This window comes from Galleria mellonella, unplaced genomic scaffold (assembly GCF_026898425.1).
Source record: "Galleria mellonella isolate WM207_F2 unplaced genomic scaffold, CSIRO_AGI_GalMel_v1 utg962, whole genome shotgun sequence".
In the NCBI taxonomy this organism is placed as follows: Eukaryota; Metazoa; Arthropoda; class Insecta; order Lepidoptera; family Pyralidae; genus Galleria; species Galleria mellonella.
The window spans coordinates 49,685-77,122 of record NW_026442180.1 but is presented as its reverse complement, the minus strand read 5'-3'; the positions used below and the strand labels follow the sequence as shown (position 1 = coordinate 77,122).

The 27,438-nt window shown below is 43.2% G+C and overlaps 3 protein-coding genes across 7 annotated transcripts in view; 2 read left to right on the top strand and 1 right to left on the bottom strand.

The window, feature by feature from the left end:
* Window positions 1-184: 184 nt before the first annotated feature.
* LOC113522532 (U11/U12 small nuclear ribonucleoprotein 35 kDa protein-like) lies at window positions 185-4,027 on the top strand. The gene is made up of 4 exons (XM_026908250.3): window positions 185-282; window positions 3,173-3,312; window positions 3,473-3,603; window positions 3,713-4,027. The coding sequence occupies exons 2-4, from the start codon at window positions 3,240-3,242 to the stop codon at window positions 4,025-4,027; spliced, it is 519 nt and encodes a 172-aa protein (XP_026764051.2). The 5' UTR covers window positions 185-282; window positions 3,173-3,239.
* Window positions 4,028-4,137: 110 nt separating this feature from the next.
* On the top strand, window positions 4,138-6,506 carry LOC113522531 (phenoloxidase-activating factor 1-like). Its single transcript, XM_052902848.1, has 2 exons — window positions 4,138-4,994; window positions 5,594-6,506. Exons 1-2 carry the CDS (start codon window positions 4,138-4,140, stop codon window positions 5,922-5,924), a joined length of 1,188 nt encoding a protein of 395 aa, XP_052758808.1. The 3' UTR covers window positions 5,925-6,506.
* Window positions 6,507-9,077: 2,571 nt separating this feature from the next.
* The window catches only part of LOC113522863 (protein transport protein Sec16A), a 31,401-nt gene continuing 13,040 nt past the window's right edge, over window positions 9,078-27,438 (bottom strand). Inside the window, exons 7-27 of one of the 5 annotated variants that reach the window (XM_052902901.1) lie at window positions 26,025-26,096; window positions 24,443-24,542; window positions 23,494-23,653; window positions 22,889-23,022; window positions 22,352-22,442; window positions 22,036-22,173; window positions 21,482-21,571; window positions 20,926-21,095; window positions 20,739-20,844; window positions 20,385-20,644; window positions 20,156-20,307; window positions 19,914-20,076; window positions 19,504-19,599; window positions 18,600-18,839; window positions 14,946-15,071; window positions 14,541-14,714; window positions 12,462-12,577; window positions 12,090-12,178; window positions 11,176-11,309; window positions 11,019-11,090; window positions 9,078-10,126 (exon numbers count right to left, since the gene is read on the bottom strand). In XM_052902901.1, the coding sequence (XP_052758861.1) occupies window positions 10,067-10,126; window positions 11,019-11,090; window positions 11,176-11,309; window positions 12,090-12,178; window positions 12,462-12,577; window positions 14,541-14,714; window positions 14,946-15,071; window positions 18,600-18,839; window positions 19,504-19,599; window positions 19,914-20,076; window positions 20,156-20,307; window positions 20,385-20,644; window positions 20,739-20,844; window positions 20,926-21,095; window positions 21,482-21,571; window positions 22,036-22,173; window positions 22,352-22,442; window positions 22,889-23,022; window positions 23,494-23,653; window positions 24,443-24,542; window positions 26,025-26,096 (2,743 nt within the window). In that variant the 3' untranslated portion in view covers window positions 9,078-10,066. Of the gene's footprint in view, window positions 10,127-10,925; window positions 10,959-11,018; window positions 11,091-11,175; window positions 11,310-12,089; window positions 12,179-12,461; window positions 12,578-14,540; window positions 14,715-14,945; window positions 15,072-17,926; window positions 18,407-18,599; window positions 18,840-19,503; window positions 19,600-19,913; window positions 20,077-20,155; window positions 20,308-20,384; window positions 20,645-20,738; window positions 20,845-20,925; window positions 21,096-21,481; window positions 21,572-22,035; window positions 22,174-22,351; window positions 22,443-22,888; window positions 23,023-23,493; window positions 23,654-24,442; window positions 24,543-26,024; window positions 26,097-27,438 lie in introns of those variants that run through there. The other 4 variants (XM_052902904.1, XM_052902902.1, XM_052902903.1 and 1 more) reach the window with 4 other exon arrangements.

Genomic DNA, 27,438 nt, shown 5'->3' with positions numbered 1-27,438 from the left:
AATGAAAAATTATGTGAAAGGATTTTTAAATCGGTTGAATAGTTTTTGAGTTTATCCATTACTAATAAAGAATTCTTACTCTTTAAAATATTAGTACAGAAAATGAAACTAGCAAACTGCAACAATTGAAGGCCCTATATATATGAGAATGCGTTACTTTTGATATTAGAATGTTACTTTTTGAGCACTCTTGTAATACTTTTAACTATCGAATATTGGCAACACTAATATCTAGTCTCTCTCTAATCTGTGGTGACTGACTTTTCATATGTAATTCTTTGAAAGTTAGTAATTAAGCAAGTAAGACAACAGGGGTGGCAGGAATTTTGTTCCAAATTTAATAGATTAACACCAATTTCCACTGTTTGGCAAAATATGAGAAAACTAAATTCAAAACATCGTCAAAATCATTTTAAAGATATATCATGGGTCAATGATTTTTTACGCAAATATACTCCTGATTTTGTACACTCATCTTTTGATGACAAACAGTTTAATTCTGTTAATTCATGCCCAAAATTTCTCACTGACCCATTCTCAATTGATGAAATATCCAGTGCAGTAAAATCTAGAAAAGATACAGCTAGTGGCCTTGATCGCTTAACATACAATATGTTTCGATTGCTGAATAAAATAAACCTTACTAAACTCTTACAAATTTTTAACGATTTATGGAAGGACTGTATTATCCCACCAGAATGGAAAATGGATTGTTTGATTCCAGTAATTAAACCCGGTAAAGATCCTACAAATTTCGACTCCTATAGACCTATAACATTGACGTCCTGTGCAGGCAAATTATTCGAACAATTAATTAAACAGCGTTTAGAGTTCTTTATTGAAAGTAATAGTATATTACCATCGAATCAATTTGGTTTTCGCCGTGGATATTCAGCGCGCGAAAGTTTAGCGAACTTCTATGTCGACCTTAGTACTGCTTTGAATAACGATGAATATGTTCTATCTGTTTTTTTAGATGTCGTAGGAGCTTTTAACAATGTAAATTTAACAGTTCTATCTTCGATTTTATCCTCATTTCTTCCAATGAAACTTATCGAATGGATTTATAATTTTCTTAGTAATAGAGAAGTGTATGTTAAAGTAAATAGTAAATTAATAGGACCTAGGTTAAGCTCTAAAGGAGTATGTCAAGGTGGTATTCTAAGCCCGCTACTATATATTTTATATATCTATAAACTTAATTCAATTTTAGGAAACAGTGTGAACAACTTGCAATTTGCCGATGATTTATTAATTTATATAAAAGGAAAGAATATTATTGATATGCAATTAGTCTCTTCTTTCCCTCGATATTAGTTTAACCAAAAGTAAAGTAGTTGTTTTTCATCAAGTTCATAAATATGTTCCATTAATGAATATTATATATAATAATCAAACTCTTCCAACAGACTGTAGCGTTAAATTTCTGGGGTAATTTTTCATCAAAATTTAAAATGGGATCTATACGTTGATTGCTTAGTAGATCGTGCTTTAAGAGCCACTAATATAATAAGATCTGTAATTGGTCGTAACTGGGGAGCTGATCCTAAAATTATCCTTTTACTTTACAAATCTCTTGTTAGAAGTAATTTTGATTACGCTTTCTTTTGTTATGCCTCAGAACATAAATTAGTAGAAAAACTCGAAAAAATTCAAAATATGAATTTAAGACTTATTTTAGGTGCTATGTATACTTCTCCAATTATCTCAATGCAAGTAGAATGTAATTTGCCTCCTATCCTTCTTCGTTTCGAATACCTAAAACTCAAATTTCTCTTCAAAGTTTTTTCAGTTTCCAATAACCCACTCATACTCAAATTATTAAATTGCCCCATTTCTATGTTTTTGAATAAAACTATTATCAATGATTTGAATTTACGAGATGAATATAACATCTATAGTAGTAAGATACTTCCTTGTTATAATGGCCTTTATGAGAGTAAGTTCTGTAAGATCAAAATTGTTATACATAAAGACATAAAAGAAAAGCACGATATGTATGAGACTTTATCAGAATTTATTGACTACAGGCAGATATATACAGATGGTTCCAAAAATGCACTTAGCACTTCAGTGGCTTTTTACGATTTGTCAAATAGATTTGGTCACGGTTATAAAATTTCAACTTTAGCTAGTATTTACACAGCAGAAGCAAAAGCTATATTTTTAGCATTAGAATACATAGAAAAACAGGTACTATATTCGAAATGGATTATAATTACAGATAGTATGAGTGTTCTTATGGCATTAAAAAATAACACAATCATTTCATCATCAAACTACTTAATTCAAGAAATTCGTAATAAATATTATCATCTCTGTACTATATATGGAAAAGATATTATCTTCATCTGGACCCCTTCACATATTGGAGTGTTTGGGAATGAACAAGTAGACACTTTGGCTAAAATTATTAATTCAAGTGCTGCTCGTGTTCAAGATTTACCCCTTTGTTACTCAGATTGTAGTATTGGAATACATAAAATCGTTACAACTAAATGGGAAGAGCATTGGACTCAAATATTACAGACTAAAGGCAAATGGTACCGCAAAATTAATTGGCGTATTGGAAAACCGTGGTTCTGCAAAGGAAAGGACACAAACAGAAAATTTTACACCAATATTTGTAGATTACGAATCGGCCACGGACATTTCAACGAACACCTGCACCGAATGGGCATGATCGCTTCCCCATCATGCACATGGTGTAACTCAAATACAGCCCAATCTCTACATCACCTTTTTTTTGATTGCTCTGAATTTGTCATTCAAAGACACATTATGTTTGACGAACTTAGGATTATCTTCAAAAAACCCGAAAATATCCCGCACTCAATCCCGCTTCTCTTAAGATTTCCTTCTTGTTTCAAAGCTATTTTCACTTATATTACTACAACATTCAAGGAGCTATAAGAATACTTTTATTGAATTGCAAGACAATGATTTTTTATAATTATTTATTTTTAATTTGATAAATCCACTGGTTTAAGAAAACTCAAGAAAAGATCTCTTTGACAAATGAAATATTGAAGATTATGACAATAATTGAAGCGACATTAGAAAAATAAAATTCCAGACAAATTATCTTTTTGAAGACTAGGCAGCATGGTCTCCGACCTTAGCCTGTTCCAAACGGAACAAACGTACTAAAAAAAAAAAAGTAATTCTTTGACTGATGTTGTGAAAAAAACCAAAACAAATCGACTTGTTGAAAGCAGCTGAAAGTCTTGAAAGTAACAATGACTTCTGAAAAAAATATTTTCAAAAAATATGCTACAGAATATGACCCGATTAAGATAGCCTCTATTGATGGTACGTTCCATTTACAAATATTATATTACTTAATATTATAGTATTTTTATTATTATTTTTACTAAAAAAAGTACCCATGTAATCCTAATTACAATGACTACATTATTCCTCACTTAGTACCGACTTGTAATAAGACCGACAATTTTAATGTACACTACAGGCACAGATGTGGAGCCGCACGATCGCGGCGTGGTGCGTGCGCTATGCTCTGAGTACACGACCAACAAGCTGGTAAAGGGAGATCCGCAGCGGACCTTGTTTATCGGCAGGCTCAATCCAAGGACTACACAGGTACACTGGAAGTCCCATTATCGCAAATCTTACAAGTACTAATTCCTTTTCTTAAAATACTGCTGGAGTCATCGTTCATTTCTAATCTATGAAATGTTTGTTTGCACAGGATACAATACAATCGGAATTCTCTAAATTTGGCAAAATTGTCCACTGTCGACTGGTCAAAGACATTGTGACAGGCAAATCTAAACAGTACGCTTTTGTGGAGTATGAGAGTTACAGTGACATGGACAAGGCCTACAAAGACATGCACAGGGAATATATAGATGGAGCAGAAATCATTGTTGAAAGAGAGGCAGAGCGGAGGCTGAGAGGCTGGCGACCTCGGAGGCTCGGAGGAGGATTCGGTGGACAGAAAGAGTCAGGACAACTCAGATTTGGCAGTAGAGAAAGACCATTTAGGAAGCCATTGATTGCTTAATGTCTAAATATAATACTAATTATAGCAACATTACAAGTGTCTAGCTCCAAAAAATGTTACTATTTCAAAATCTCATAGGTCATGAGGTGTCACACTGGTCATAAAATGAAATGATGTGTGATTTGTGTTGTAAACAATTCAGAGGGTGGTGCAAGTCGTTTACAGCAACAGAAACTTTTTTGTCTATTTTAGAAGCTGTACTTCTTGTGGTTGTTATAACTTTTCTTACATTTTTGATACTTCACTTGTTAGTTTGCACCGAGAGAGACAATATTTTAGATGTCACTATTGTCACTAAAATTGATGAAGAAATCACCCTAGCTTCAACTAGTACTGCTAGAGTTGAAACTGTTCCACCTCATGTGACATGTACTTTGGATCAATTACAGAAAACTGCTGCAATGACTCATTATTATGAATATAGCTGGACGCAGGCAAACAGCGTTTTTATGGAATATAGTGACCAACCAGTTGATACATTGCTTCCTATGTATTTTGAATATCCACTAACAGAGGTTTTTTCAAATGATACTTTAAGTGATAATAGTAAATTAGATTTTTTTAATGGAGTCGAGGCCACCCAGGAAAAACAATTTATTTTGGCTCTAGTGAGGATCAGACCTCCTCAGGACATAACATTTGGCTGTATTTTGACTATAATCACTGAATTCTGGGTGTTGACATCGGCCAGCTGCATAGAAGCAATAGAGGAAGTCGACTCATTAGATTCATTTATGATGATGGAAGGATATGGAGAGTTGAGAGAGGGAAGAATGCACATGGTGGATGATGTCAATATTCACCCATGGTACCAAGGGGTCAACAGAAGCTACGACCTGGCAGCTTTAAGGAGCGAGGATAGTCTCATTGCAACAGGAGCGAGCACAGTTATCCTGCCCACCATGCTTGACTACTTTGTGGTTACTCTCGGAGAGAAGCTCACGATCCTCGGATACGGGAAATACAGGTATGCATCCGAGAAGTCGAGACTGCTTCAAGGCTAGTGTCACGTTTAGCGTATTTTTGGTCGCGTGAATACCTACAAGCGTGAGGTATTTTCGCAATTTTGGTCAAAAAATTTTCTGTTCATGTAATTTTGGAGAAATTTTTGGCTTGAAGAAATTTGAGTAAATTTTTTGACAATTAAATAACAGTTTTAGTACTTATAAACTCTGTATATATAGATATATAAGACACGGAATTACAGCAAAGTATATGACCAAAAGTAAAGTATGTAACGGAAAGGGCGGAGCAGAGAGAAAGGTGGAAACACTTTTCATTTTGTGCCATATGACAAAAAGAAGTGAAAAACAATACAATTTTGTGATAAGATGAAAATTCTAACGTTAAACGAAAGTCATACCGATTTAAAGAATTAATATTTGACGTTTGGGTAAAAATAGAAATTCAACAACCGAGAGAAGTCCATCGCAATGTGAACTGTTCCATCACGCAGGATAACCCAAGAGTAGTCGACGCCAAAGATACGTGAGTACGTGACCAAAGATCGTCCCAACGTGGGGCTAGCCTACAGATAGGAAGATTGACAAGTAATCACGATTGCAGAACGATAGACGAGAGTCCGGCGGGGCGGCGGTTACACAAGGCGGAAGTGTACATACTGGCCGCGCGGCAGTGCCCGGAGCCGGAGGCGGGGCAGGTGCGGCACCTGGGGCGCGGGCGGCGCGGGCGGCGCGAGCGGCGCGGCTGGTGCGCGGCGCCGCGCCGCCGCCGCGCGCCGTGCCAGTACTGCGGCGGCGCGCCGCTGCTGGCCGGCGCGCGCCTGCTCGGCCTCATGGCGCACTCGGCGCACTGCGGCCTCGCCTGCGACCCCGCGCTCTTCGTCAACGTGGCGCTGCTCACGGACTGGATCGATTCCGTTGTCCGCTCCCCTTAAAGCGCCTCGCCGAAAGTAATAAACGACTCCGTAACAAAAAATCTTGTTAAATTTTTTAATGATACTTTTTCGATATTTTGTATAGGTGTCGTGTTTCATTTGTTCTGTCATCGAGTGAGAAAAATCTTGCACCAAGTATCAAAATATACTAAAATACATGTTTATTTAACAGTCTGAAAATAAAGTTCGTTTCTAAAATGGCGCGTTATTCAAATAAAGAACCGAATCGAGACCTGTCAATGTTTGACGTACGACAGCTGAAATATAAGCAAGTTAGATATTTATCAATTATAAATAACGTAATCGTATGATCATAATATAAATCTGGCGTGTGTGCATGTGTACCGTGCGGTGGTTATAACGAGGCAGGGCGCTGCATTATGAACACGGCGGTGGTGGCGTGCTCGCTGCTGATGGCGCTGTTGGTGGCGGGCACGGTGTCGGTGGCCGTCATGCAGTTCGTCGCCGCCGCGCGGGGCGGGGGCGTCCACAACGATGATAACGGTTAGAGGCCGGCGCCGCCACTGGTACAGGCTTTTTTATACTTACTGTTTGTATCAATAAAGTTTTTTATATGTTTTATCTTTGTTGTTTTCTTTCATACCTGGGCACAGCCTAAATACGATCAATACAGACTCACATTGCACGCTGTACTCATCAACACACGTGCTCCGTGCCCGGTCCGAGTATTTTGTCGTCCTGCGAAAATTAATATTTTATTAATGATGTAACGATCATATCTACTGAATGGTAACCCAGCCCGCGCGGGGGGATAGGGATTGTTAGTAATGGGGAGGTTAGTCCCTATTGCTATCAATATATCCTATCGGGTCGACCTCCACGCGGTTCCCCCTGGAAACTATCGTTACTAATTTACCGTTGAATTAGTCACGATGGGCTAATTGGCCTGTCTTTTCATCGTCACCTATCACCCCTCACTGGTGCCCCGCCAGTGTATACCGATAGCGCAGGCAGAGTTACCATTCCATTATCATCCATTAAAAAAAATTCAGCCCGCGCGGGGGGATAGGGATTGTTAGTATGAATGAGGTCTAATAGCCCCGTTACTAGCAATATATCCATACAGGTCGACCTCCACGTAGTTTCCCCTGTAAACCATCATGATTAATTCTTGTCGAATTCATCACGGTGGGCCAACTGACCTGCATTCATTCTCACCTATCATCTTCCAGTGGTCCCTCGCCGGTGTATACCTATAGCGCGGGCGGGGTTACCATTCCATTATCACCCATTAAAAAACCCTACCCGCGCGAGGAAGAAGGGATCGTTAGTAATGCAGACTATCAATCCCATTGCTAGCAATATCCTTCACGTGGTCCGTCTGGAAACCATCTTTGTTAATTCTTGTGAAATTTGTCGCGGCGGCAAATCACTAGTGCGGGATAGGTAGCGTGTCTAACCAGGATGCGATCGGAGCTTATAACTGAAAGCTTGTCTGAAAATAAAGAAAGTATATCTTTTAAAGAGGCAGGTTCCTTCTAATCTTAATGTTTGGGCTAGTTTAATGATGATAATCCGATACCGGTTGCATCGCACGGCGTGAAGGTCGTTTTACCACACAAGAGAGTGCTGTCGCATCGCACCTGAGCGCAGCTATGTTCAGATTGATAAAAAGAAAAAAAAGCAATATGGCGTTGGCGCGAAAAAGTGAAAGTGATGACGGGTTGTTAGCAGCATACGCTCTATTTTATGTATTTATTTTATAATAAAGGACATATAAAGTGAAATTAATAGTTTGCTACGACGTGGTTTCGTGTGCAACTTGTTATATTTCATAATAAGACTTAATTTCTATTAATGGAAAAACTGATGTGTGTCATGGACATGTGAAGTACCCGACATTACGCCACCCTATTCAAATACAACATTTGTGCGTGCTCCGGAGCCCGTGAGGATCCTTAGCTGCGCCGTGGAGAAAGACAGCGAACCCAGGAGGCAGGTGAACCAGCACATCAAAGAGGTAAGATTAATTTAGGATGTTGCGAACGGCATACCGGTCTAGGAAAGTCATTGTTAACCGCCCTCTCTGCCGACCCTTGGACTTTTAGTTTTTCGCCCATACACTTAAATACGGTAATATTGTTTTTTTTTTTTTTTTTTTTTACAACACAGGGGGCAAACGAGCATGCGGCTCACCTGATGGTAAGTGACTACCGCCGCCCATGGTCACCCACAACACCTACGGCATTGCAGGTGTGCTGCCGGCCTTTTAAAAAGGAATATGCTCTTTTCTTGAAGGTTATGTTGTCGTATCGGTTCGGAAATACTGCTGCTGGAAGTTGATTCCAAAGAGTGGTTGTGCGTGGGAGAAAGTACCTTGAAAAACGCACGGTGGAGGACCGCCACTCGTCCAGATGATTGGGATGAAATTTTAGTTTATGGCGATTGTATAACTAACTTCCTCGCAGTAAACTGTCGCTTCAGGCATTCTCCTGCGTCAGCTGTTCTTTTTACCCAGTCAAGTGGCTAGTGCTGTACGATTTCAATTGTTCCATTGTAACGTACTTATTGATGGACAATGAGCGTCGTCTAAAATGTACTGATGACCGACCTGCAGTCTCCACACGATTCCTCTTGAAACCACCGTGGTTAATTCTTGTGGAATGAGTCACGATGGGCCAACTGACCTGTCTTCATCCTCACCTATTACCCTCACTGGTACCCCGCCAGCGTATAAGCGGTTATCACTCCATGTTCACCCTTAAAAAAGTGCATTATTGAATGTAGTTATATCCATTTGACAGTTGGCTTTGATTTTACGTAAATACGCAGTATGGCAATACTAGACGATTGCCATTTTCCTTTTTTTTTTTGATGGATGAAAATGAAATGGCAGCTCCATCTGCGCTACCGATATACGATGGCGGAGCACCAGTGAAGGGTGATCGATGAAAATGAAAACAGGCCAGTTAGTCCATCATGATGAATTCATCAGGAATTAACCATGATAGTTTACAGGGGGAACCGAGAGGAGGTGGACCTGGTTGGGTATATTGCTAGCAATGGAATTCTTAGTCTCCATTACTAACAATCCCATTCCTCCCGCCATTTTCCTTTAGGTCAACGTCTGTTTTGAAACCAATACTGTCCAAGTAAATAATTTGGTGAGTATACAAATAAAAGTCCAAGTGGTAAGCATTAACATAAACATTTTATTTAAATATTTTCCACGAATTCGAATGTTAAATATAATACATTTCCAAATACATACCAACGGGGCGAGACCGCCGCCGCTTCAAATATACACATAGATGCGCGGCCGCGCGTCGCGCCGCCTCTGTACACAGCACTGGCGGCTTACTAACGATTACTTTACTAAGGCATTTAATATTTTATACAACCTCGCCTGCCACCGCTATATATAGCCAACACACGATTACTATCTGTACATACGTTCTCGTTATACACATCACGGGACTATTAAAATAATGATAAAATCAATTCTTACATGAATAACACAGCAATAGATCTGTGACAATCGGAAACAGTTTATTGTCTACAAGTAAAGCGACAGAGAAATCTATTGCACCCAATTAAAGCGAAGTACACTCGATGCCCACTGTGATGCGTCCAAATTGATTATTTCATGCCTTTGTTGTGGTAAACTTATGCATTACAATCGGCATCGATCGTTCAGAAGATAAAGCGAATTAACGACAGTGTATTTGGAAAAATTAAACTCAAAATTGCTACATAATTATTATATAAAATAAAATATATGAAAATTGATATATATATGTTCCACTAACAAATACATTGAAAATTTGCACCGAATTTTTTAAACAATCCAATAATTATAAATCAAAATAACGACAAAAAAAAATAATAATAATGATAATGGAATTCACAAATTTAATAATTCATTTCGTCAAATTAAATATGTTGAGCGCCGTCGCTCGACGCTCAGACCGCTCAGACCGCTCAGACCGCTCAGAGCTGCCCAGAGCGTCCCCTGGTGGCGTACGGATTCATTTCTTATAGCGCGACTGCTGCCTCGCACGATCATACTAATAATATCAATTGTCGATTCACAATTAAGTCAGTTGCACGGTCGGAGCGCTGCGGCGAACAAGTAGCGGGGCAAGTGGCTAGCCGAGTGGCCGCCGGCCCGACGCGCCGCCTTATATGCCGCTGCGGTACTGGTCGTCGTCGGCCACTTGCGTTGGATCGTAGATAGCGGCCTGGAAATTTGTTCACCCAAAGTTAGTATATTGTTATTCAATCATTCATATCAGCCGGTAACTGAGGGAGAAGGAGATTTTATACAAAAGTCGTTTACTTGGGTACCTCTGTCCCAATCGTGTTTCAACCGTGAAGCAGTTGTGTTTGCATGACTGTGTCTCGGTTTGAAGGGTGGGATACGGCGTAAATTTACAGGGTACAGAGGAATAACATCCGAGTCCTCAGGAATAGCAACGCATGGGGGGTATCATGGGCGTAACAGTATACTCTGTTATGTCCATGGTACTGCTGCTCATGTCTATAGACAACGGTTATCACTTTCCATCAGGTGGCGCCGTCAGCTTGTTTGCCATTTTAAGTTGTATATAAAAAAAAAACTGCCCACTGCTGATTATAGGCCAGAACATAGGTTTTTGTCATAAGTTACCACGCTTGGCAGGCGGGTTGGCAACTGCAGTTAGGCTTTGGCGATGTTTGAAGAGGGGCGCTGCTGCTCAGTAAGTTTCCTTAGACACACATAGGAGAAAAAGGGGTGGCCCTTTCCATGTCGGCATCACACGGCCATTATATTGGTATTGTTAAATTAGACATTTTTTTTATACCACTGAGGTGGCAAACAAGCATACGGCCCACCTGATGGTAAGCGGTTACCGTAGCCTATGAACACCTGCTATACCAGAGGTATTACGCGCGCGTTGCCGACCCTGTGGCTCATTATTGTAGCTCCAAGGGTTACCTTCTCATTTTTTTCTCTTAATGTTTTACAACAAGTATGGTATAAATTATTACTTATTTTACCTGTTAGTGGCCGTTTGGTATACTGTCTGCTTCCTGGGTGCATGCGACATAATAATAAATAATTAGAGGTGCATGTTGCAACGATTACGATACCTCGGATGTAGACGGGTAGGAGGGGGGACGGGGCGGAGCGCGGGGGGACGGAGGCATTGACAACTGCACTACCTGCGATATGTAACCGCTTTGTACAAAGATTTATAAAGAAATATATATAAACATAATGTATCAGTAGGTATAAAATATAGCCGACCTGTAGCGGCGCGGGCGCGGGCACGAAGTAGGTGGGCGGCGCGCCGGGCGGCGGCGCGGGCCCCGGCGCCGCGCCGGCCGGCGTCCGCGCCGCGCCGCCCGGGTTCAACACGTCCACGTACGACTTCTTTATGTCTGCACACAAACCATACAGCTATTATAAAGCATTCCATCGCGTACTTACATCTAGCCTTGCGACCTATCGTGATACATAGCGTGTATTGAGACTGTTACATTTTTTGTTGTAAAGCTGTCTTATGCATCTAATAAATAAATATGCACTTTTAAGATATCAATGATTTTTTTTATACCACTGAGGTGGCAAACAAGCATACGGCCCACCTGATGGTAAGTGATTACCGTAGCCTATGAACGCCTGCAATACCAGAGGCAAAAACGCGCACGTTGCCGACCCTGAAGAAACCTCTTTACCCCCCTTTTGAAGAACCCCATTCTGTAGTCTCTTGGGAAAACCTCGGCAGGGAGCTCATTCCATAACCTGAGTGTATAGTTAATACAGTATAATTAATATTATTTATTAGCAACATTCGCGTGACACCCCTAGTGTTGCAGGCGTCTATACACTACAACGGCCATTCACCATCAGACGGGCTGTACACTCGTTTGCGACCTTTATAATATAAAAAAAAATATCCTAGTGGACCAAAACTAAAGATGTGTGAATATTTAATGATAAATGTCCTCGACCGGCACTCCATTCACTTTGTCTAATCTGTAAAGTGATCGATGGGAACATATCGACAGATACGTTTCAAAGCCTCTCAAATGAACTGACCCAAATATTGTTAAAAGTATAATAGTAAATTTAACCGTACCCATCCTATAATTTTTATTCAAATTTCCAATGCAACGCGAATGGTTTGGCAGTCGACTAATACTAGTATTTGTACTTACGTCTTCCTTTTTGCATCTTGAATATGTTCGAGACGGGCGCAGTGGGCGGCGCCCCACCCGCCGCCGCCAGCGGTGGGGACGAGCTCCGACTGACGAACGGATGTGCATTTATTTACATATTTATACACTTCATTAAATTATTATTAATTTATAAATGAGTATACAAGTGTTTATCTACCATTACAGATATGGTACGTATTTACATTTATTTTAAATACTAATACAATTAAAATGAAAAATTTCAACAAAATTATGAACAAAATATGATCAAGATTGGGATTCATAATAGATATTTTTAGTTAAATGTTGTATGACAATAGAGGTAGTCGTATATTAAGGCGTGTATAACAAAAACTAGTGGGCAGTACTCACGCGGCGGCAGCGAGGGCGCGCGGCGCGGCGGGCGGCGGCGGCGGCGGCGCGGCGCCGGGCGCGGCGGCCGGCTCGGCGCGGTCCCGCCAGCACTTGTGCTCCTCGTCCCACACGATCTGCGGCGGCGGTGGGGGGTGATGGGACAGGGGCGGGGCCGGGGGCGGGGGGGGGGGGGACATTAGTATACAACCATGACATGCCTTTTTATTTAAATAGCAGAATAAATTATATAACAAAAAAAATTTGTGACTAAATTCGATGGCATGATACAAAACAAGACAAAAAGACATGATAAGGTTTATATAATATATATTACATTTAATATAAATATATTATATTTTGGCATAACATAGAAACTATACGCACCAGTGGCGAGTACAATAACAACCAGTAACATGAAAGGAGCATTACAATAAAAGGCCAGCACTCCACAACACTATTTATTGTCGGAACATGAAGAAATCATTTCAAGAATAGAACGCGTAAAACCACAATATAATTTTCAAACAAAAATGTTAACAATTTATATATAAAACTAAGTTCAATAGCGTACAGTTAACGGCTGATGAATTAAAAAATTAACTAAAAAAATAATATATATATATATATATATATATATATATATATATATATATATATATATATATATATATATATATATATATATGTATATGTGGACAATTTATATATGCATTATGTTGTAATAAAACAATTTAGAATTAACTACTCGTCCACGAGGCATGGTTTAATTGAAACTAATAACACAGCATCAAAATCCCTATCTATTATCGATCACCATTTAAACCAGGGCCTCCCAAACTTATTTTGTCTTCTGTCCATGGTAAATATAATCTTACATTTGTATATGCTTTAAACATTTCCGAACGCAACATGCTTCTCCTTGCCTATCCATATTTCCTATCAAATGTGGGATCACATTGGGGGGTAGATGGACAAAATCAGTCTATAATCCAACTGCGTGTCGAGTTGATCAAGTTCCGCCAAGATCACGAAACATCTCCACCAGTTGCGAATTAGTCAATCAGCCGCGATCTCCGCACAACGTACAGTGGTACTTAAGCAAAATCAACACAAGTGTTAGATATTTAGAAGAGAGAACGAGAACGCGTACAAAAGACCTACACGCGGGGACTACGTGAACCAGGTTTGTCCTTTACCCTTCTTTTTATCCAACAATCCACTTTGAGAATAAATTATTTTTTAGCACCCCAATTTTTTCACCTACTTAGAAATCACTATTACATCAAGATCAACAAATCACGCCCCCAAGCCTCTACACAATGCCCCCATTTTTTTCTGCGTCTCTTACCGCCCCCCTTTAAGTCTACAGCGCCCACAAGGGGGCGTTATCACCCACTTTGGGAAAGACTGATTTAAAACAACAACTGTTACAAAATCTACTTTTTTTCATTGAAATCTTTAGTCAATTTTAAGTCGTTAACTTGACGTTAAACTGTAAAAGTTTCATTAAGTTAAACAAGTTTTTTTTAATACATATATGGTGCGGGGATCGAAGCCGCGACCATTGGAAGATACAAAATAAACTAGTATAGGTTAAATCATATGGGGAAATAAAGCACAATAAATACATATAAATATATAAATAACAAAGGAAGACAAAGAGCACAGGGCCCGATCTAGTTATAAAAAAAAAAATTGCCGCTCATTATAATAAATAACCACGTTTTTTTTTGCTTATACAACTTAGAATGGCAAGCTTATTTCTCTGTACCCAATAAATTCACGCCATATCCCACCCTTCAAACCGAAACACAGCCATGCAAACACAACTGCTTCACGGTAGAAACACGAATGGGACAGAGGTACCCAAGCAATCGACTTTTGTACAGTCTCCCTCTGGTAAAAACCACAAAAAAAAATAACCACGTTAACTCGCAGCAAGCACATTGTACCGCGGATATCCACGCCTAGATCGGGCCCTGGTGGGAGAAACATCAATAATACATACAACATAAATACATAAATATTATAAAGGTGCGTCTACAGGAGCGTGGGCGCGTGCCGGCTGAGGGGGACGGCGCGCGGTGGCGGACTCACAGTGGGGTTCTTGTCGTCGGGCAGTATCATCTGGTTGGGCGGCCGCAGCGACAGCTTGGTGAGGATGCCGCCCAGCCAGCCGCCCTTGCCCTTGCTCTCCGGCCTGCTGCTCTCTTCCTTCGCCTTGTCCGGCTTCGCGCTCGACTGCGGCGTGTCCGTGTCGCGCTCCGGCTGCTGTTGGGTGTACATACGTAAACTATTAGCAATGGGAACCAATGGGAGTGGTAGATGGCGCTACCGAGTACAGCAGCGTCCCACTTAAAATATCTCCAAAACCTAACTGCGATTCCCAATCCGCCTGTCAAGCGTGGCAAGTACTGGCAAACCCCCCAGGGGGGAGTCATATATCCAGCAGTGGACTGTTGAAGGCTGATATGATGTTAATGATGATGAAAGTAGACTCACATCAGCGCTGGGCGGCCGGTCGTCGTCGTAGTCGGCGTAGAGCGTGGACTTGGCGGCGCTGGCGCCCGGCATCGTGATCATGGGCCGCGCCTCGTCCCCCGCGCCGCCCGCGCCACCCGCCGCCGCCTGCACGCGCAACGCACCATACCAACACGAGCCACGCCCACCGCGCCCGCCGCCGCACAGAAACCTCACCCCGGACACAGTACACCGACTCGGAACCACAGCGATATCAAACGCCACAGAGTGCATCGTAACGCCTATCATGAATGTATCACTCCCGAGGGCTATGGTTTTACGACTCTGTACGCTGTAATTTCCCAGTCATATCCCAACGTTCTAACCGAAACACAGCCATGCAAGCACGGCTGCGTCGCGGCAGTAACAAGAGTGGGATATGGCGTGAATTTACAGGGTACAGATGAATAACACCCGAGTCCTCAGGAATGGCAACGCATGAGGGTATCATGGGCGAAACAGTATATTCTGTTATGTCCATGACACTGCTCATGTCTATAGGCGACGGTTACCACTTTCCATCAGGTGGGCCGTCAGCTTGTTTGCCATTCTAAGTTGTATAAAAAAAAAACAAAATTATGGCATAATTCTCTGTTTAAATTGTGTTGATGAAATTTCATTGGGTACATCGAATCAGACCCAGGTTTCGTGTCGGCATACTCATTACGACAAACGCTGTGTTTACGACCACCATTCTATTTGTGAATAGAACAGATCAATCTGCGGACATTTCTGTGCGACGGCGGGAAAGCAATAATACAATTTGTGTACTCACCAAAGCCAAGATCATCGTTCGTACGCGGCCGCTGTACCACAAAAAGTTTACTCCCAAAACATTATTTTAATGTTAACCGTTTTTATTCACATACAAGTTTATAAGCGACTTTAATACGAGTCAGCGAGATGAGCCCAGTGCACTCGGCGGCTGCCAAACGTAATGAATTGGAACGCATCGCATTTGTGTTTTTAATTTAGATCGGCCGCGACGCGTGACTGCGTTACATTGAGTTCGGCCGCTACTCTCACGGTCTTACTACAATAATGTTGAACTTTCCATACGCAGCTGTTAAATACGTGTTTAACGATTACTACAAAGTAGTGTCTAACATCAGAGGGGCTACCATGAAATGTTTTCCGAAATTTCGGGGCCACGAAACAAAGATTTGATGATAAAATTACATAATACATACTATTTAAAAATATTTTATGACGAATGAGATGTTAAGCTTCATTTATTGGGCCAATTTCGGTATGAACGAACAAACACGAAATTGGCTCTGAAAGTTCGGAATTTCGTATCATGGTAGATCCCCTGTTCACGACTAAACAAAAGAAAATACGTTATATTGGAAACAAAACGACTTTAGCATATAAAATTATAAATAAATATTACACCGACTAAATAATGAGTAATCAATTTTACAGTTTTTTTTTTAACACAATAAATATAAATAGCCAGCATTTAAAATCATTTTTACAGTAAGACCGTTACGCCGCAATACGTGAACGTTCTCGTTTGGTGACCGTGTGCGCTGGGCCTAATGTAAAGGTGGCATTCCAATCCGGTGGCGGTGGTACGTGACGTAGATTCTAGGGGCCAACATCACGCGTAGTGACTGAAAATTTCGATGGGGATTTCTAAGAAAGCGGTAGCTCAATTATTGAGAGCACTGGCCCCGGTGTGGCAAAGAAAGTGCGCGTTCAGACTCAAACACGTCATGCTTTAGTATTTAGTGCGCGCAAAGACTTGGGGCGACCACGTGCCGGGTTTTTTCTTGTTAATCGCGTAATCGAGATATAACGCGTGGTCGCGTGGATCGGAATGCCACCTTCAGTGAATCTTGGCTTCGGAAAGTGCAAGCTGATTACATATGTACAGTCAATTCTGTTAAACGTATTAAGAGCGAGCTCATCTCTTTATAGGCCAGCACGGGTTGAAGAACATTAAAAAGATACAGCTAACGTTTTTAAAAGAAATCATGGTTAAGTGAAGATTTTCTAATAATTAGTAATAATTAAAGTAGATACATTATTTTAAACAGGCGTCTGACTAGAGGTATTACTGTAATCTAACGTTCCCAATGTGCGAAGTTACGTCGGGGCGTCTGTTAAAATCTTCCTAATGTGCTCCTTTCGAACACAGTGCTCAGTCGTGCTTCATTCATAGTCGACATGCGAAGGATGCATAAATGCTGATTTGTAAATCAATCGCGTAATAAAGCAAGGAGATTTTTAATTAGGTTGGGCTTTTTTTATGTTTGTCACCTCACAACTCCGTCAGTTGTAAACCGATTTGAAGAATTCTTTTCTATCCGAAAGCATACACTTTCAGTACGATTTCAAAGAAGTTTTTTGAATCTTTCCACCAGGTGGGTTGTCAGCTTGTTTGCCATTTTTAGTTGCATAAAAAAATCGTTTCGGTACTTTAATTTCAAGCAAGGGTTTATTAAAACTAATTTGTCTTTACGTTTGTATTACTTGTCGACTGTATGTGTTACTGTGATTTATGTTTGTCGGGTGCTTCACATCGCAATTAGTTTGATGCGATATTGTGCACACAACAACAGCACTGACGTGGGGCGCATGTGTGCGCGGCCGGGACATGCACTCGTGGGCGAAGGAGCACGAAGTTGACAGTCGACACCGGGGAACGAGCGAGCGCTGCTGTTTAATTAATAGAAAAACTGGAGATTCTTAACAAACATTTAATACTCATTTACAAAGTATCACAACGGCGCTACAGACGGCACGCGGGTCGGTTACAACATTTACTCATTGAAGGAAATAATAATATAATAATTAGTATACGATACAGGGCGGGAGGGGGCCCGGCGCGGTGCAAATAATATGTGGTTTGCGAACGATAGATTCACGGGTACGTGTTAAAATAAATGGTACAATTAATAAATGCAATACTATGCAAACGTGGCGGCGAGAGGAGTGGACGCGGCTGCGCGGCTGCGCGGCTGCGCGGCGGCCTACAGGCGCGGGGCGGCGGCGGGCGCGTCCACGGGGAAGCTGCAGGCGGCGCGGCGCGCGCGCATCTCATCGAACGCGCGCACGCTGCGCCGCACGCGCCGCACGCGCCGCGCCAGCTCGCCGCCGCCCACCGGCACCTCGATCGGGAACGTGCCGCCGAACACCAGCGGCCGCCGCGCCGCCGCCGCGCCCGTCGCGCCTGTCGCCCGCGCGCCGCACCAGCACTCCACCGTGCGCCGGATCACGTCGCCGCCCGCCGCCGCCGCCGCGCCCGCCGGCGACGGCGAGCGCGACGCGGGCCGCGCGCCGTGCGCCACCTGTATGTCGAGGTCGGACAGCGGCGCGCGCGGCCGGCCGACGGCCGCGGGCGCGGGCGGCGGCGGCGGCGGCGGCGGGGACAGGGGCGGGGCCGGGGGCGGGGGCGGGGGGCCCGCCCGCAGGCGGCGGCGCAGCGAGGGCGCGCGCTGCCGTGCACCAGACAACACAGCGTTAGCGCCGGCCGGTGCCGCGACACCTATATCTCTATCTAAACCCTTCCCCTATCCGAGTGCTTCGACGCCCCCCTCGCTCGATCCCTAGCCCGTGCTTAGCCTCGAGGGCGAGATGAACTCGGTCTTAAAACACTAGCCCCTCTTAGAACGACGGCCGCGGACTCACCTCGCCGTAGCCGTAGTGCGAGTCCCCCTGCCAGTAGCCGTTGTCGTACTGCTGCGCGTCGTCGGCGGGCCGGGCGGCCCACTCGTCGCCGTAGGGCGCCGGCGCCTGCTCGGGCTCGGGCTGCGGCTGTAGCTGCGGCTGCGACTCCGGCGCGGGCTGCTGGTAGTACTGCGAGTAGTCCACCTGCTCCGTCGCCTCCTGATAGGGCTGAGTCTGTTGCTGATACTGGGGTTGTGTTACCTGTCAAAATAGGAAATATTATCAATAATCCCAAGCTTCCAGACGATACCGAATACTTAAGTCTTAGAAGAGATTTTGTCTCACTCTGCGTGTTATACCGCTTGTACAAAGGACTGTAGTCAGAAGAATTGTTCAATATGTTGCCCACGGCCACCTTCTGCCATCGTACAGCTCGCCATCGACAAATAGAGGCGAGAGTTCACTCCTATACCTTAGAGCCTAAATGGCTGTAGTAGAACGCGGTTTTAGAAATGTTTCCCCCCACGAACGCTCCGGTCACGAATTGTAGTCGAGATTTTCCCTCAAGACTACAGCATAATATTCTTCAAAAAAGGAGTAGAGGTTTCTTTAGGTTCGGCAAAACGCATGTAATACCTCTAGCATTACAGACATTCACAGACTACGGTAACCGCTTACCATCAGGTAAGTCGTATGCTTTTTTCCACCTCAGTGGTAAAAATAATTCCATGTAAACATTTTATTATATTTTTACTTTTAACTGTAACGGAAGTTTGTCGCTTTATATCCGGCTCGAGGGACCTTCGAGAAATTAGTGAGTGTACTGTAGTATATTATCAAAATTTTATAGAATTATTAATGTTTATATAAAATAATTGTTTTATACACGAATTGACGATATGGATGAATAGATGTCAGTACGAACCTGGTCCGCCGCTGGCCAACCGCCGTATTGCGCATAGTACTCCACCTGCTGCTGGTGCTGGTGAACCGGCGTCGTCTGCAAGGATACGTCCTCCGCCTAGCATACCCGCAACATACGTACACGAGGTTAGATATACATTGCATGCATAGCTCGTCTTTTAAATAAATTTATAATAAACGATGAGGATATGGTCAGAAAATTAACACCCACATTAGAAATTTCGACATTTAATGGAAACTACATTAAACGGGTATCATTCTAGGACTTATTTTTGGAAGTACATTATTAAAAAAAATGCACAAGATTGTAAAGAAGAATCATGCCCATATTTAAATTAAAACGACAATAATTGAAAAGTCAGGTTACTATTTACACAAATGTCAAGACCAGTAAAGAGCGGGAGCACTGACCGAGGGCGGCGGCGGGGGGCGCGCGTCGGCCGCGAGCTGCTGAATGTCGTGCAGCCACTGCTGGTGGCGCGGGGAGGGCTCGCCGCTGTCGTCGCCGCGCGCTGCGCCGGCGTCGTCCTCCTCGGCGGCGTCGTCCTGCAGCGCCGGGTCGTGGTACTTGAGCCTGCGGGCGAGCACGCGGCGCGTGAGTGCGTGCGGGGCGCGGGCGGGGTGGACGGGCGGGGCGGGGCGGGGGTGCGTACCTGTCGGCGAGGTGCGCGAGGGCGCGCGCGAGGCGCGGCGCGGGGCGGCGGGGGGCGCGGGCCAGCGCGCGCGCCGCCTGCTCCGTGTACGCCAGCGCGCGCTCGTACGCGCCCGCGTCCGCCAGCCGGCTCGCCGCCACCAGCTTGTACACCTGCAACCACCGCCGCGTCAGCGCGCACACATCCAAACACGTCGCCCCACACCCCACGCCAGTAGCCGGCCACAAACCTGCAACTCCTCGATCACGTAGTCCCTGTTGAGCGACATGGCGTACTCGTATATTTCCGTCGCGAAGATGGCCTGGTTGGTGGCGAACAGGGGCAGCGTGGGCGCGCGCGGGTCGGCCAGCAGCAGCGACAGGCGCGGCGGCGCGGCGGGCGGCTCGGCCGCCGCGAGCGGCGCCAGCGGGTGCCGCTGCGGCTCGAGCCCGCCCGCCATGTAGCAGAACTGCGCCGAGTACAGCAGCCCGCGCGCCGCCAAGCTGTCGCCTGCGGTGCGCCACATATGTTTAAGTTAGGCCTATTTGCATCTATACGCTTGGGTATGTTACTTATGTGTGCTATGTCGTAATCAAAAACATACCTAGCTGCACGAGTGTGCGGCGGTCCTGGTCGGGCTTGGCGGAGCCGTTGGCGAGCACGATGGCCGCGTGCGGCCGCCAGTCACCCCAGCGCTCGTCGGACACGCACTGCAAATGACGAGATTGGTTAGAACGAGCGGGTGAGTGGGGCAGGGCGAGGTGGTGGAGGGGGAGGGGTGCCGTACGTACGGTAGCGGCGGGCGGCAGGCGCGCGGCGAGCGCGGCGTACAGCGTGTGCAGCGGGTCGCTGCGCGGCAGCGCGGCCACGAAGCGCGCGCTGACGGCGGCGCGCGTGCGACGCTCGCAGTGCGCCGCCAGCTGCAGCGCGTGGCCCCACAGCGCGTTGCTCATCGCAAACTCTGCGCAGCGACAAACCATAATTGCAGTTTCTCTCCGACTGAATACCCAACTTGCTACTCGTGAGGAAGTCTCGCGAAGCGGTGGCGACCTCTACGTATCTACTACATAAGTACAATTGTCAGATCCTCGGATGTTGAAATTGATAAAGTATAAAATGATACTGCGCCGACTTCACGCCCGATTCTCACAGTCTTCCAAAGTCAAAAACGTGGACCAAAATATACTTTCTCCTAGAAGTCTGCTTCTAGCGAAGCTAATAGATATACAATTTTAAACCACAAGACGAGTTTAATTTTGAAATTGTATTAATTTAAATTCCTCATATTGTAGCAAAGCTATTTCTGCAAATTAAGTTTAATAATGAAATATATCTAAAGAGACTCACCGAGTGCCTCCTGGCGGTTGCCGTAGATGAGCAGCTCGCGCAGCCGGTCCAGCGCTGCCTCCTCTGATATTTGCGGCGCACTCTCTTGCGCTATGTACAATACAACTTTGTAAACAAACTTAGTACAACATTATATATATAGCAATAAATAATTACACAATTAAAACAAGCAACGCATGTCTTCGGTGACTTCCGTATTGCAGTGATAGGTATGTACCTATCATCATCATATCAGCCATTAACCGTCCACTACTGAACGTAGACCTCCCCCATAAAGGAGGGTACTACCAGTAGCTGACACGCTTGGCAGGCGGGTTGGTAACTACAGTTAGGCTTTAATAATGTTTTAAGAGAGACGCTGCTGCCCATTAAGTCCTCTCTTTCGACACCCACGGGCAAGGAAAGGTGGCCTATTCTGTGCCGGGACCACATGGTGATAAGTCATAATTCAGTCAGGTCAAAACAGTATGAATCTACTAAAAAGATATTTTCGCAGGTTGTTCTAGCTGGAGCACGTCCAGGCAATTATCAGTGTTCAATGGAGCTGAACATACGCGTGTTGTCCGAGTACGAGGAGTTGTCGTCCGGCTCGGTGCGGTCGGTGCGGTCGGTGCGGTCGGTACGGTCGGTACGCTCGCCGTCACGCTCGTCGTCGCGCGCCGAGCCCGACAGCGACGACTCGCGCCGACTGCCTGCACATTGCACTGACACTACATTTACTGTACCACTAGCTGTCACCCGCGGCATTGCTCGCGTTAATTACAAACACTAATTAACCGTTACGAATACCACAAGCATACTCTTTGTTTTTTATATACTATATAGCTAATTTATTTTAGTTTTCGAAACAAATAAAAAATGTTTATGTACCGTCGTGCGTTGGTTTAGTGAATGTCGTCTTGTATTCATACTCTCGCTTGTTCTTCATCAGCAGCTCAGCAATGTCGGTGCCCACCACCACCTGCCGTCAGAGAGTGCAACATGTATCACAACATCCGTCCTGCTGCTACCACATAATGAGGTTACACAATCTAGTAACAGATTACCGAAAAAAACAATTTGTTAGTAGTTACTTTTTGTTATATATTTAACGAAAATAAAAAAAAACATTTGCCTAAACAAAGTTACACAAGTAAATGTATTTCTTCACGTATGGAGTGACAAAAGTCACACATACATAAGACAAAATCCTTGTATCAGAATCCAAACAGTACCGTCCACATCGCCCGTTTTATAATATAACGAGGACAGTATCAGCGTTGTGGGCAGCTCAATTCAGACACAAGGACAACTGGACAGGGAGACAGTGGTAGCGTAAAAGAAACAGTGAAAGAGGTGGTAAAAGGAGCGAAGAGATGGTAGTAAGAGGGGGAACTAGTGTGTGGCGAGGCGACGCGTGCGCGTTACCCCGTTCTGCCGCAGCAGCAGCGCGAGCAGCTCCCACAGCAGCACGTAGCCGAGCGCGTCGTGCGGCGCCGCGCGGCGCGCCCAGCTCACGCGCGACAAGCAGTACTCCATCACGCTCTTCTTGTGCGTGATGCCTGCGCACGGACGCACGGACATACCGACACACACATATAGTATTTATTAAAATATGACTACATGTGGGTACATAGAAAATTTAAAGCTAACGAAATAACAAAATGGAGACAATAGCCATCTGCGAGCTGTCAAGTAGCTGTGCTTTCAAAAGAATGTAATATAGTAGAAAATTATGTGTAGATTAGTAGAAACCTTAATTCTCAGAAGTGGCCACACTCCAGAGAAACTATGAGCGACAAAGTGTACTTTTTCTTATGCAACTTAGAATGGGAATTAAGCTGACGGCTAACCTGATGGAAAGTGGTACCGTTCGTCTGTAGACACGAATAGTACCATGGACATAACAGAGTATACTGTTTCGTGTATTGTATGATGCCTACAGTGTATGTAGTCTTAGTGTAAGGGAACAATAAATGTATCTGTTCATGTTTGTAAGTGACAGCTCCCACGCTGTTTTGACACGTCGTTACCTTTGACTAGCGGTCCGGGGAAGGCGGCGAGCTCGGCGGCGTCGGAGGAGGCGGCGGAGGAGACGGCGGCGGCGAGCGACAGCACCTGCACGGTGGCGGGCAGCCCGTCCACCGGGTACGACGGCCGCACTACCACCACGTCGCGCGTGCCGATGTTACCCTGCACACACATTTTATATTATACAACGTACAAACATGCGGTGCACACTACTAGGCAATTTTTTAACAACCTCATTGCTAGCAATACACCCTATTAGGTCGATCTCCTCGTGGTTCCTCCTAGAAACCATAGCGGTTAATTCTTGTTCAATTGGTCACTATGACCTTCACTGGTACACCGCCAACGTATACCGATAGCGCAGACAGGGTTACCCTTTTTTTATACTACTTAGAACGGCAAATAAGCTGACGGCCCACCTGATGGAAAGTGGTAACCGTCGCCTATAGACATGAGCAGTACCATGGACATAACAGAGTATACTGTTTCGCCCATGATACCGTTGCCATTCCTGAGGACTCCTCTGTACCCAGTAAATTCACATCATATCCCACCCTTCAAACCGAAACACAGCCATGCAAACACAACTGCTTCACGGTTGAAACACGACGTTAAACGAGTTGCTATTCGTTAGTCTCGCTAAAACTCGAGAACGGCTGGACCGATTTGGCAAATTTTGGTCTTGAATTATTTGTGGTAGTCCAGAAAAGGTTTAAAAGGTGAATAAATATGAAAATTGTTAACTATCTTTCAGATTATTTTTATGTAGATTTTTTTTATTAATTATTTTTGTTTGTTTTAGGTTTATTTTATACAAAAGTTTAGTTATCTTTTATTTATCGATTCATTGATTGATTAATAAAATAAATATGTTAACGCATCACACGTTAATATAAGTATGAGCGGGGTGTACGTGGTGCAACAGTGGAGTGGTGGAGTGGAGGCCGTTACCTTGATGTGCGCGGTGGAGAACTTGAAGGGCGTCATGCGCTCCGAGCGCACGGTGGACTCCTCCAGCTGCAGGTTCAGCGACGCGTCCGTGTTCAGCTCCCTGCGCACACGCATCACACGTCACCAAAGCCATTTCACACATATTCGACGTATAATTAAAATTTCATAACAACTCATAGGATTACATTAATTTAATTTTAAATTAATATAAAAAAAAATTAAGTGTATAACAGTAATTAGTGATGTGCAGAAGCCATGAAATACGATAGTGTTGGATTAACATGAAACATGCGAATGCGAACCAGTTACTGTTTCGGTGTCATAGTAAATACTGGACAGTTGTTATAGGCCTGACCTTGCTTACCTTTGAGCAAGTTATATATTTCTTTGCTACCGTAGTGGTGTAAAAAAATATTACTTACTCAAAATAAGACGCCTTATACTACAAATAATACAATCAATTACAGCTAAAACACCCACGCTTGACAGTATTTATGTTTTAAAATTAAAAACATAAGCTGGTCAAAGGCGGCAGTATTTATAGTTGGTTTATTATCACACAATAATATTTATGTAGAACGATAATTCCTAATATTATTATTCATTAGCACTCAAAGATATACATTCCGTAAAAGCTCTAGGGATATAAGAAACAGGCTATTTACAAGAAAAAAACATGCATACAGATTTTCCTGGGACAATACAGCACATGGATACGAGTCATTAGAACCTGCGTAGGCGGTGAACTACCTAAACGGTAGTCTGTTATAACAAAACACATCGAGACAATGAACAAGCGCACGTACACGTGGAAAATTCGAACACAATTCTATCGTGTGCGCAGGTTTTTAAAGTGATTTAGTGCAGGAAGAAAGTTACTCATTTTATAAACGTCACGAAGTAACGGAGATATTCACTGAAATATAATATTCATTGCTTACGTTATATAGATAGAGTATCCAGCCTCAAAAACAGCTCAACTTTTGTCAACTAATTGTCAAATTAGCTGACTTTTTTTTTATCAATATTCTATATATATATTTATGCGTAAAATGTACCTTAACGTATTATTAACTAATTAAAATGAGTGTTTACGCATTAAAAAAATGCAGAATTTATAAGACAATATAAACATAGAAGTTATAAAGGAAACACTTGTGGTGAGATAATACTCACCAACGTTTATTATATATATGTATATCAACTTTTATAATTTAATTGGATTTTTATTAATCAAAAAATAAATAGACAAACTAACATTTTGTTATATATATATTTATATCACGACGCTTGGTCACGGCACTCACTCGCAAGATGCGCGCGCAGGTCGCGCACGGGCCAGCGACCAGAGAGTGTTTGTTAACTTGGACAATTTAAAAATTTATTGGTTTCATTGTAACATAATTATTGTTCTTTTTAATTATTGACTAAATTTATTTACAATATGAATTCTACACACTCGTAACTATTTACCATGCAAAATTGTATGAAAAAGTTGAGCCGTTTTTTCTGCAACACGTGTATGGAGACACTGTATGTATATAATGTAATATGAATCGGTATGTATCATCTATGTGGGTACCTGTCGGACAAGTCGGTGCGCACGGAGGGCGCGTCCCGGTGCGAGCTCGCCGCGCGGTACCCGCCGTAGTACCTACACGGCACGGCACGGCACGTCACGTCACGTCACGGCACGGCACGGCACCGCACCGCACCACACACGAGTGAGCAACCACTCTCACCCTCTCTCTCATACTTCTTTATACATAGTTACATTTACGAATTTTAAACAAGTCCACGGCCCACCTGATTCACCGTCGCCTATACATATGAAGCTCCATGAGGATAGGCACCATGGATTTTACAGATACCCATGATAGTGCTGATAAGGAGTGACTCACTATTGTACAGTTTTACTGCTGTATGCCCACCATTCAAAGCGTTACAAGCCCAGCTGTTCGGCGGCCGAAACACGAGTCGTACAGAGATACTCGATTGTACAAAGCTGTAGGAATACCACTACACGGTGAAGTCTTTCTATATTGTAAAGAGGTTTCTTCAGGGTCGGCAACGCGCGCGTAATACCTCTGGTATTGCAGGCGTTCATAGGCTACGGTAACCGCTTACCATCAGGTGGGCCGTATGCTTGTTTGCTACCTCAGTGGTATAAAAAAAAATTGTAGTTTGTAATTACCGTAATCAATTATTATTACTTTGTAATTAATACTATAAACCCTTCTTTAATTTTTTTTTTTAATATTATTATATTTTGTCCTTTTCTATGGGCTTCACTTAAAAGAATGAGAAAAAACGCAATCATAGATTTCTTGTATGATTTATATTTTCATTTGAAAAATGTAGTAAAAAATATCTTTTTCCTAAAACTATCCAATTACGAACAATTCTGAGAGCTAATTTAGTTTACGATGTAACTTTTAGATGATTGTTAATATGAGAGAGAATGCCGTGAGAGATGTTACTCACTTGTGTAATGTATTTGATGGTATGATGTCTTTGAAATTTAACTTATTAGAACCAAACAAATATAGTAGAGATCAAGTGATCATTTGTATAAACAACAAACATTCTGTATGAGTTTACTTTATAACAATACATTAACATGTGTTATTGGAAGAAATCTCGAACAATATAAGTAATAAACATAAAAACATAAAAATAAACAAATATGACAAATACTTGATCTCTACCAAATAATCACATTTGAATAGGTTTGCTGTGTAATAGTACATTACTGCAGCGGTCAGCAACTGATGCATTGATGGACGAACGTGCAATGTGGGCCGAGGCATAGCCGAGGCACACAAACGTGAGTCCGTCAATGTCTAGTTGTGGCCAAGGTTTGTATAGTACTTTTCTCAAACAATGCGCGGAAATCAAAAACACAATTTTACTTTTTAAGTTCAATGACGAATAATGAACAATAATAATTTTTCACGCGCCATAGTGTTCCTTTGTTTTTTTTTTTCAATAAACAG